The following is a 12010-nucleotide window of genomic DNA, read 5'->3' on the forward strand; positions in this document are numbered from 1 at the left end:
ATGTACTACAGTACTACACAATCTACGGTTGGTGCTCAGATTCAGAACCACAGATACAGAGAGCTGACTGTAAACTTCTGGCAGGTTTTCGACTATGCGGAGGGTCGGCACCCCTAGCCCCCATGTTGTTCGAGCATCAATTATACATATAAACATAAAAAGCAGAGGAGAAGCAATGATATGATCGGGAGTTATTATCAGCAGGCCACCAGCCCCATCTACCACAGTCGTCTCCAAGGTGATCAGTGATGTCATCACGCTGCTCCTGGACCATCTGAACCCAAAATCTCCCATCAGCAAAACCCGTAGAGGTGACTTTACTTCTGCATTCTCTTAGGTCAACCACAAACATTTAGATTCCAGAACATATAAATGTCCAGTCATGCTTTTTGGAGATACTTTTTAGAAGATGCTCAACTTTGGGAACAGAAAAGAGAAGCAAATCGAACGACAGAAAAATAGAGGCCTTTACAATGAATCGAAGGAAACACAACAGACATACACTTAGAGCTTCGATGTGCACCTTCCTGACATTCCTGAGGAGAGCGGAGGGTGAGGTTAAGTCAAAGAGGCTGGCAGCATCCGCTTTGCATAAAGTCATTGTGGCGTTTAGAAAAAATCTTTTTATGTTTCTACAGAGTTGAAGGCTTCCTGAATACATTTAGTTGAAAAGATTGGATCCTGGACTAAGAGTAAGTCCGGGAAGTGAATTCACAACTCTATAGATGGTGAGAGATCCAGAGAGACAAGTCTGGAGGATCTCATGGTACCTGTCTACACAGGAAGGGAAACTGAGGCCCAGGACTGGGGAGACAGCTCTGTGATCCGTAATTTGAAAACTTTCCATAAAGAAAAAGTCTAACCCCAAATGCCTTAACTAATAAGTTCTACTCAAATTTAGAGAAGAAAAAACCACCAACGTAAGAGAAACTCCTCCATGGAATTAAAAAAAGTGGGAATACTTCTCCATACACTCAGTGAGGTCAGAATAAATTTGATCCCCAAACTTAACAAAGACATTACAAGAAAGAAAAATTATAGGCTAATATCATTCATGAACATAAATGCAAACTTCCAAACAATATTAGCAAACTGAGGTTCCATTTCCAGCAGTGACAGAATAGGTTGTATCAGACTGATCTCCTCCTAATAATAGTTAGAATTTCTGGACACAAGCATGACCAAACACAGGCAGATGTCACAGGCGATCTCAGCCTTAAAAGAGGGGAAGCAGGCTGGGTTGATCTAAATTTACTGACTTCTCATCTAACGGCTCCACTAACTGTGCTGCACACAGGAAATGGAGCTCAAGTAGAAAGGGACAGGTTCGTCAGGCCAAGGATTCAGAGGTCAGAGTTCGGGGCTGGGAATTAAGAGGAGGAATCCTAGCAACGAGGCAGCCAAAGGAAGGGGTCCCCAAATCTGTGCAAAACTCCTCTCAAATCCTTGACTAGCTCCTTAACTGTGCAGACCTAAGCTGAGAGTCCAAGAAACAGCAGAAAGCAGCAGAAGGTAGAGCCTAAACGACCTGGGCAGAGATTTCAGCATCTTTCTCTTCTTGAGAGGCAGCGTTTGGAGTTCAAGTCATGCCAAATGAGAGGGAACTGGTAAATACTTCGGGTTTTCCATTGAGTACCAGAAGAGTCACCATACAATAAAGGGCCACATTTAAAACTAATGGCTATGTCTTAGGACTTACTGCCTACAACAAAAAAACAACACTTTTCAGAGAAAGATGAAAGAATTCAGAGCTCCTATAATGTAGCCTTTACAATACTCAATATACAAATAAAAAATATTAGCTATGCAAAGAAGCAAGAAAATGTGACCCACAATTTCTGAACAGTTAAAAAGCAGTTATTATAAACAGGCCCTGCAATGACCAGATGTTAGAATCAGCAGTCAGGGATTCTTAAATAAATAAAAGAAATATGCTAAAGAATCTATAGGAAAAGAGGGATCTGATGGGTGAAGAGGTGAGGAATTTCAGAGAGAAAGGGAAATTCTACAAGTAAACGGACGGAGAGTTCCAGTCCAAGACGGCAACACAGGAGATTCCTGAATTCACCTCCTCCCATGGACACCTCAAATCTGCAGCTCCACACAGAACAATTCCCTCTGAAAGAAATGCAAAAACTAGCTGGACAACTCCTCCACATCAGGCAAATGAGAAAAAAAATCCACATCAAAACGGGTAGGAAAGGTTGAAACTTTCATCAGAAACCCCACCTCCGGTGCAGTGACATACAGTCAGGAGGGAACTCACAACTCCCAGCTTCTCCCTGGGGAGCAAGGGGTTTCGACGCAACATCTAGTGCCCTAGCTTTTAAAACGTCCACCTAAGGGATGGGCCCCCAAAACACCTAGCTCTAAAAGCCAACAGGGCTTATGGTACAAAGCTAACGCAAAGAAAGAAGGAGTTGTTAATGGGCTTGTGAGGACACTTCATGGCTGCCCCCCAGTGCTAAGTGCGGAAGCAGCAGACAGAAATGCCCACCTCCTCGTTTTTACCTAAAAGAGGTCTCTTTGCATTCCTTAAAATCTGCAGCCTGAGGGTCAGGCCCCTAATTTAGCACATGCCTAGGGGCCACCTGCTGCCCCCCATGGAGACTGGGGAGTCTGGTAGGGGCATCTCCACCAACTCCCTAGGTCTGCCTCCAAGTCACAGTTTTCTACCCGGAAGGAGCCTGTATGCACATCTGACGCCTGGCTTTTGCAGATGCAACCCAGGAGATGCACCCCTTGATTGTCTGGCTCTGGGGACCAGGGGGGCTTGCATTTGTAGGACCTATCAGACAGTAGCAAACAAAGAAACAGCTCCTAACTGGCTGTCACCCCAGGGCTCAGTGCAGAGGGAGCATACAGAAATGCCCATCTCCCAGTCTTTTCCCGGAAAGAGGTCTACTTGCAGACTTTCAATTATAAGATAAGGTCTGAGGAGCTAATGTAAAATATGATGACTGTAGTTGACTGTGTTGCATAATTGAAATTTGAGACTTGAAGTTCTACTCTAAGAGAGTAGAAGTTAACTGTTCTCACCAGAATAAAAGAAAATATGTGAGGTGATGGGTATGTTAAGTAAACAGATGGGGGGAATCCTTTCACAAGATTTACATGTATCAAATCATCACACTGTACACTTTAAATCTATTACAATTTTATTTCAATTAAAAGAAAAAGAATTTGTACCATGTCAGTGCAATGAGGGTGAAGAAGAGATATTTTGGAGGAGAAATCAAAAGATTTGGTAAACAATAAACTGTGAGGTTAAAGGAAAAAGAGGAATTAAAAATGACTCTGGGGACTTCCCTGGCGGCACAGCGGTTAAGAATCCACCTGCCAATGCAGGGGACACGGGTTCGAGCCCTGGTCCGGGAAGATCCCACAAGCCACGGAGCAACTAAGCCCGTGCGCCACAACTACTGAGCCTGCGCTCTAGAGCCCGTGAGTCACAACTACTGAGCCCACGTGCCGCAACTACTGAAGGCTGTACTTCTAGAGCCCGTGCTCCACAGCAAGAGAAGCCACCGCAAAGAGAAGCCCGCGCACCGCAACGAAGAGTAGCCCCCGCTCGCTGCAACTAGAGAAAGCCCGCGCGCAGCAACAAAGACCCAACGCAGCCAAAAATAAATAAATCAATAAATAAAAAAGACTGATTTGTAGCTTATGGTAAACGGTAAGAAACTTTAGAATGAATAAGTTCCATGATTCTCGAACCCCCTCAATCACTTTGAGAATATAAAATAGTAAGAAATGGAGGGGAAGTGAGATACTTGTGATCATTTCTTTGGAGAAGAATGGGAAGAGGTACTATAGCTTCCATCACAAGCTAAAAAGAGAGGGACTGCCTGTCATGAATGTCACCAATGTCGGTTGATACTTTCATTCAAGTTAAGATGTGAGTGAAACAACACAATATACATAGTAACTCAATGACATGACACGAGCAGCTACTTCCTTCCTGTATCAGTCAGTCATTTTCAAATACTGAAAGAATGCCCCTTTTTTACCCCTTTTGCTATTCCCAGTATAGCAGCTACAGACACAGAACACTTTTAAGTCTTAACTGCCTTGTAAACATTTTCTCCACCACATTCTTAAATTCAGAGTAGACAATGAACAAAATAATAAATCAAGGTCTTAAGTGTGGCATTTGCCAATTTCTGAGTTGTGAATACTCCCACCATGGTGAATTCCAAGCTACCAACATGTTGTCACTGAATGTGGAGTTGGGAAGAGGTGTACCATAGCGTGCCATTACATGGTATTTCCACCATGTAGATACAATAGCTGTATAGATAATAATAAAATATATTTAGAATAGGTAATAGATAATAAAATGTATGGCATAGATAATTATAAAATGTATTTAAATAATTTGGAATTGATTTTTAGTATTTATTACATTGGTTTTTAATATGACTTCATTGTAAGTTTATGTAACTTAATTTTTTTCTTTACTTTTTTATTGAAGTATAGTGGATTTACAATATTGTGTTAGTTTCAGGTGTACAGCAAAGTGATTCGGTCATACATACACATATGTAGATAGCTATATCCTTTTTTTTTAAATTCTTTTCCATTGTAGGTTATTACAAGATAGTGAATATAGTTCCCTGTGCTATACAGTAAATTCCTGTTGTTTATCTATGTATATGGTAGTGTGTATCTGTTAATCCCATACTCCTAATTTATCCTTCCCCCCTTCCCCTCCACTTTTAATAATGGCTGTGTTTAACATCTATCTGTAATATTCCTGAAAATGTAACCACAGGCTCTCCCGAGCCAGGATGAGCCACGTCCTGCACACCTCTGACTTTAAGTACATCGAAAACACAGCTTTACTGTCCTAGCTGTCATTCTCAAACTGCTAAAATGTGGATTTTCCTCTCTATGAAATTCATAGTAAACTTGGTACAGCAATCTCTTCTCTTAATCCAGTGGACACATTCCAGTCCTAATTTTTTTTTTTTTTGCCATACGCGAGGCTTGTGGGATCTTAGTTCCCCGACCAGGGATTGAACCCAGGCCCACGGCAGTGAAAACGCTGAGTCCTAACCACTAGCCCACCAGAAAATCCTAATCTTGATTATCCAAGAGACAGCATTGGTCTCCTGCTTGAAACCGCCATGTCGCTGGTTTGTCCAGTCTCTTGCCTTCACCCTCCCTCTCTGACTATTCCCTTAGGTCTAGTCTGAATGTTCTCCTTTCCCCACTGAGCCCTTCAGTGCTGGTTTTTCTAAGTATTCTTGGTGCTCACATCTTATCACATCTCACACTGTCCCAGGAAGCCTCACCTACCCTGCTATCGCTCATGGGCAGTCATCACCAAACCTATATCTCCAAACCAAGATTCTCTTACTTCCTAATATCTAGACCCACATTTGCAATTGCTCTGTGATGTATTTTCCCTCTAGTGTCCCACATAAATTTTGAATTCAAAATGTCATAACACTCTCTTCCCTTGTGATTTGATGACTACGTTTAGTGTTGTGTTTGGAGTCCTTTCTCTTTGTGTGTGTGTGTGTGTTTATCTATTGCGGAGTGTTGGTTCCCATGAGGTTTATATACAGCAACCTATAAATATACAGGATTATTTTAAGTTGATGATCCCCTAAATGATCTCTTTTATTATATTTTGTATCTATACCATTTGATGGATGTTCACTAAACCTACTGGGGTAAACATTTCATGATGTATGTAAGTCAAATCATTATGCTGTACCCCTTAAACTTATATAGTGCTGTATGTCAGTTAGGTCAATAAAACTGGAAGGAAATAAAGCAAAACGAAACCACAAAATGTCCACAGCAAACTCGTTTCTGTCTTTTCAGGTCTGCTTCTCCCTTTCAACTCAATAATTTATAGGAGGCGCCATTTGCCAAATCACCTAATGAAAACCCTCAATGTCATCCTGGATTCCTCCTCCTTTCACATATTCCCCATGTAAGACTTCAGCGCCAGTTGGCTCTGGTCCTAATATCTCTACCAATTACTGCTTCTCTCTTTACCCACTGTCACTGGTAAAACTTTATTCCTGGGAATTCCCTGGTGGTCCACTGGTTAGGGCCTGGTGCTTTCACTGCCACGGGCCTAGGTTCAATCCCTGGCTGGGGAACTAAGATTCCACAAGCTGCACAGCGAAGGCGGAAAAAAAAAAACAAAAAAACCTTAATCCTAATCACCCCACATAACCTTCTAATTTTGTAACTCTGATTCATCTTACACACTGATGCCTCTGTTATCTTTCTAAATCACAAATCACTTAATGCCTCCCGATTGCCTTAGACCAGCGGTTCTCAACCTTGGCTGCACAACAGAATTACCTGGGGAGGTTTTTTTCAACTAATTGTATAAATGTGTGATTTACATATAATAAAGTACACCCATTTTAAGTATATAGCTCAATGTGTTTTTAACACATACATGCACACACACAAAGTGTGTAATTATCACCATCAATAACAATATAAAACATTTTCATCACTTCAAAAAGTTCCCACATATCCTTTTTCAAATTCCCCAAGCTTATCCTTCCCCCAAAGAGTTGACCCTAGGCAACCCCTGTCAGGAAAGATGAGTTTTGCCTGCTCTAGAATCTCGTATAAATTGAATCGGACAATATTTACTCTTTGACATCCGGCTTCTTTTACCCAAGATAATGTCTTTGAGATTCAGCCATGGTGTGTGAATCAGTAATTTCTTCCTTTTTACTGTTGAGTAGTATTCTGTGGTATGAATTTCTCGAAATGTTATCCATTCATTTGTTGATGGACATTTGGATTGTTTCCAGTTTGGGGCTATCATGAATAAAGCTTCTATGAACATTTGGGTACAAATATTTTTGTAAACATATGTTTTCATTCCTCTTGGGTCAGTATTTAGGAGTGTTATTGCTGGATCTTATGATAACTGAATATTTAACTTTAGAAGAAACTGTCTATTTTCCAAAGTAGCTATACCATTCTCCATTCCCACCAGCATTGTAGGAGAGTTCCAGGCAGAAAGCCAGGACAAACATAGCTCATTTTGCTTGTTTCCCTTCTCTGGCATAGCACAGATCTGTACTGCCTGTAGTTCGATGTCTGAAAATAATCGTTTCATATATTTTGTCTAGTTTTTTCATTGTTGGGAGTGGAAGGGCAAATCCAGTACCAGGTACACTGTCATAGCCAGAAGCAAAGTCCACTTGGGGAGCGGCTTATAAAAACATGATGCTTGGGTGCAGCCCCATACTAATTAAATCTGAGTTCCTGCAGTGAAAGGATGGCAGGGGAGTTCTAATGGGCATCAGCCTTAAGGATCACTGGCCTGGAGCGTAATATTCAATCTCTTCACTAAGGCAAGACCGTTCAGCATCTGCCCTAAGCCTACACCTCCAGTCTAGATCCAAACCCACACTCTCCAACCCCCAACCATCTTTTGTCATTTCTCCTAAGGTTGTGCCATGCAGTACTTTATCGGGATAAACATGGTATTTCAAACCCATGCCTCTCCCGGTGGTCCCTTTTGGTCCAAAGTTTACCAGGGGTACTTATCCTTCAAGATTCGACCAAATGCCTTTGGCTTTATGGGTTATAAAGAAAAGCCCGGGATTTCTAGGACAGAACGTTGTACTCAAAAGAGTATCTGGACAACCAACAAATGCGAGGCTTAGGATCTGGTACCACCATTTACAACAGGGTGAGTTTAGTCGTTATTTGTCATCTGCTTTCCTCAGGTATAACATGGTAATAACAATACTTACCTGGCAGAGGAACAGACGAGATTACACATACAATCGAACGCACCTAGCATGGTGCACATAGCAGGTGCCAACAGAATACTCCCCTTCACACCCCACATGCCACTCATAACGTTTCCTGCAAAGCTGTACTGCAAATGGCACTTCATTATCTGTTTATACCTCTCCCTCTCCCAACAGATTGTGAGTTTTATAACGACCAGGACTACTTCTTTTTACCTTTGCATCCGGGGTTATAAAAGTGCTTGGGATAAGACAGGAGTTTGAATAAATCTCAGATGAGTTTAGAAGTCTCTAGTTCTGATCGCAAAGAAAGTTTACAGGGTTCTTCCTCCTCAACGTCAATTCACGCTTTGGGGGCGACGTACCACCCAGTCCTTGGCAAGGAAATGAGAGAATGTGACCGAGACTGGAAAAGGACGGTGGCACTTTTCATCAGATGAAACATCCAGGGGACGTTTTCACTGTGGGGTTAAAAGAACACGAAAGTCCGTGCTGCCCTCCAGGGCAGCGCCCAGCAGCCTCCGGGTTTACGCAAAGGCTTCTTGGCGGGGAAATTCTGAGCCAACTTCCTTTAAGGAAAGAAGCGGGACCGCACAGGTGGGCGGGCGCCGGAAGAAGCGCGCACGGGGGCCGGGGGAGGCGGGGACGCGCAGGGACCGCCCCGCCCCGCGGTTGCCAGGCAACCGGCCCCGGAAGTCGCGGGAGACGCTTCGGCGGCGGCGGCGGCGGCGGCGGCGGTGCCGGGAGCGAGTGAAAGATGGCGGAGGGCGGTGGCGGCGGCGAGGCGGGCGAGGAGGGGCCGAGGGCGGTGGGGCCGCGGCCCCCGAGCGCGCGGGACTTGCAGGTGCGGCGAACGGCGGGGCGGGGGCGCGGCGTCGGGGACGGCGCGGCCGGGGCGTGTGGAACCGCCCTGGCCGCGGCCGAGCTTCCCCAGACCGGCTCGGGGACCGAACTGTGATTCCGGCGCCGCGGGTCCGCCCCAGGCGGCGCGCCGGGCAGCGGCGTCGGTGAAAACAAGTGTCCGAGCCCGGCTGTCAGTGGTGCCCCTGCCTCGTTTCCCCTCCACCCCACTTGCAGTTTAAGAAGCAGCTGCTCATGGCGTTTGGGGGGTTAGGGGTCAGTTGAGTGCTTCACCGGTTGATGCTCCGGTCAGACTCACTGCAGAAGAAAGCTCTGCTGTGGCCGTGGGGAAATCGAGTCACAGCGTGGGCTGGTTTGATCTTGTTTGTCTTGGATGCTGTTTGTGGCTCGATTACTTACGTGTAAAAGGGTTCCTTTTTATCAGATAGCTTTTCCCTTTTAAAGGGGTGAACTAAAAAGTATTTCATCCTACGGCTGCGCAGCCTAGTTGTAACAGATTACAGTCTAGAAAACATTGCACATAAGAAACAGAGAAATAAAACTGCGTAATGTTACAGGACATTGACATTAGTTAGCTAAACACCAGCGCACCAAATCTTGCTCCGCCAGATGCGTCACACTACTCATTTTAGAGGTTTTTTTTTTTAACTGTCTCTTTGTAAGATCATTGATAAAATTCAAAAAGTAAACATCTGTAGGGGGCTATAATTAAAAATAAATAACATTCAATCCACAAGCCTTGGTAGAAAAGTTCTATTACTTCATTGTTACACCTTCATTCTATTTCTTTGAACAAACATATCATGACCACCTGCCATGTAACATACTGCTAAGCTCGGGAATGCACAGATAAATAGGACCTCAAATCCACAGTTGGTGCTGGGACACTGTTGAAGGGCATAGAAGTATAAAAGACATTTCTACCTATTTTTTGCAGAAATAAGATACACATACATTTAACAGAACATTTTGAGATGGAGTATGAATTAGTGCCAAAATAAGTAGGGCATAAAATGACAAATTTGGAGAATGGAGAGATTGGTGTCAGGTTAGGAGATGAACTCAATGTAGAGTTCCAGTGTTCATAGTCAGTTCAGATGCAGTAAACAGAATCAAGGGGCAGGAAGGTCTCATCCACCTCGTATTTTCTGCTGAAGACCGGTATCACTAAGAGGCAGCACGGACTGTCAGGGAAAAAGTGGAGTTTCTGGTCAGAACAACTTCGGTTTGCATCTCGACCCTGACACTTAATAGTTATGTGAATATCGGAAAAATGTCTTAACCTCTCTGATCCTCAGTGTCTTTATCTGTAAACTAGAGGTGATGGTGGTGTCAAGGATGAAATAAAGAAATGTCTATAAAGTGTCTGTTCAATCCCATGTTATCCTGGATCAGACTTGCTTAGTAAATATTTGGTTCTTTTTCCCTTAAAGGAGAAAAATACTATAACTTTCACTGGTTAGTCCATGCTAATGCTATTAAACTTAAAACTATGTGACTTAATATCCTTTCTCTAATTTAAATCTATTTTGTCTTTTTATGTGAAAAATGAGAACAGCTTGGTTAATGATCACCTGATACTTGACAAATTTATACTTCATCCACTGGATTAAGATATGATAAATTGTTGGAGATATTGTGGTAGATGTCACCAATTGTGAAAATTCCTTCCTTTCCACCATCAATTAGAAAATAGGGTTTTTTGGGGTTTTTTTAATTCCATCCCCTGTCTACTCCCCGGTAGGTAGTTTCAAGCAGATAACTGATTTTTTATGAATGTGGTTTGGAATATCAAATACACTAAGTATTCATAGTGTTTCCCTTAGAATTTAATAAGAATGTGAAGAATTTGCAAAGAAACCTGAAAACAACCAGGTGATGGCATGTGAAGAAATAGAGTATCAAAGATTTAAAAGAATTGGATAATGTTGTCTCCCCAGCTGGTTTCTTGGATATTGATTATTTGGGGATTATTTTATTGTTTAATCTAGCCATGTTTATTTGAAGACTTACCCACTTGGTTCAGTTTTCAGTAGATCCTCCTTAACTTTCCTGACAACTCGCTCTGAGAGTCTTTCACAGTATAATTGGAAATAGCAAAAGTACCACTGAGTACCTGTTTCTTAGCTGCCATGCGGCGTAGGGTTGGCGTCTACATTAGGAGCGATTTCCTCATTCACCTCAAGAGGAAAGACGATCGTCATCTCCCAAAAAGCCTCCCAGCACCGTGAGCCTCTGACTCACAAATTCAGAAATCTCCCATGGATCTCAAACTGAGAGTAGATCTTAGGTCCTTTCCTCCTCCAAAATTGGGAACATTCAGTGGGAAAGTTTGGTATAGGATTGTTAGTGACAGTACTCACCCCCAAAACCTCAGTGTCCATTAGTGTTTGTGAACATTTTCAGAGCCCTTTGTCTCTTCTCATGCCCCTCAGTCCATCCACACAACGGGGTTAACAGTTAAGGTATTTGATCGTATGCTTCTGCCCCAGGTTTCCTCCAGAATGATATCAAAAGAAAAAGATTTCTGTTTTCATTTCTTTGTTTCCATATAGGTTGGAGTTGAGGAGAATTGGGGCTAATAACTTCAGTACTTCCTAGGGTTCGGAGTGGGCTTTGGATGGGGCAAAGAGGGGAGTTCTATCAGTAAGAAAAGTGTACAGATGTCTGGCACTGTGTTGCACTTGTCACAAGTACCCTCGTCCTGTTGATGTCAGCGTCCCATATCGTTGGTTCTCAATTTTAACATACATCAGAGTCACCTGGAAGGCTTGTTTAAGCACGGACAGCAGACCCCACCCCTGATTTTCTAAATCACTTGGTCTAGGTTGGGGTTTGAGCATCTGCAGTTTTCAAGGGTCCCCAGGTGATGCTGATGTTGCTTTTCTAGATTGAAACATCTGTGTTATACCTTCTGGCAGTTGTCCCTCTAAGACTGGGAATTCCAGTACGTTTAATCTTTTGCTATATATTTGATGTTCTCACCCACAATTTCAGGTTCTTTTCTCACATTCTTCACATTTCAAATTCTAGAGAAAAGATTATCAGGGCTTACATACTTTATTCTCTCTGTGTAATTGAAATATCTTCATAATCTAGTTGTTTAGCTCATGGAAGTCTGTCCTGATAATTCACAGTGCACACATTTTTATCTCTTTATTTGACTGAGATTTTGTTGTTGTTTTCTACTGGTTTTAACCAGTGCATCAGTTAATTTCCTCTTCTGATGTGGTGTCATTTGCTATGTCAAATAATATAGATTAACTTTATTTAAAATATTTGCTTATGAACTTATGCCATATGATGCTTCAGGTACATCATGGATCCTGGCATTAATTCCCTCTAAATATCATTCATTTTCCTCTAAGTTAATGATGTACTGGTGATAACTTGGCCCTTTC

At 42.7% G+C, this 12010-nt stretch overlaps 1 protein-coding gene across 2 annotated transcripts in view; it reads left to right on the forward strand.

Annotated features, from left to right (window-relative positions):
- Window positions 1-8494: 8494 nt before the first annotated feature.
- UBXN2B (UBX domain protein 2B) overlaps window positions 8495-12010 on the forward strand; it is a 39412-nt gene continuing 35896 nt past the window's right edge. For both annotated transcript variants that reach the window (XM_004274994.3, XM_033437617.2), the window contains exon 1: window positions 8495-8592. In XM_004274994.3, the coding sequence (XP_004275042.2) occupies window positions 8506-8592 (87 nt within the window). In that variant the 5' untranslated portion in view covers window positions 8495-8505. The remainder of the gene's footprint in view (window positions 8593-12010) is intronic.

Source organism: Orcinus orca, chromosome 17, assembly GCF_937001465.1.
Source record: "Orcinus orca chromosome 17, mOrcOrc1.1, whole genome shotgun sequence".
NCBI classification, from domain to species: domain Eukaryota; kingdom Metazoa; phylum Chordata; class Mammalia; order Artiodactyla; family Delphinidae; genus Orcinus; species Orcinus orca.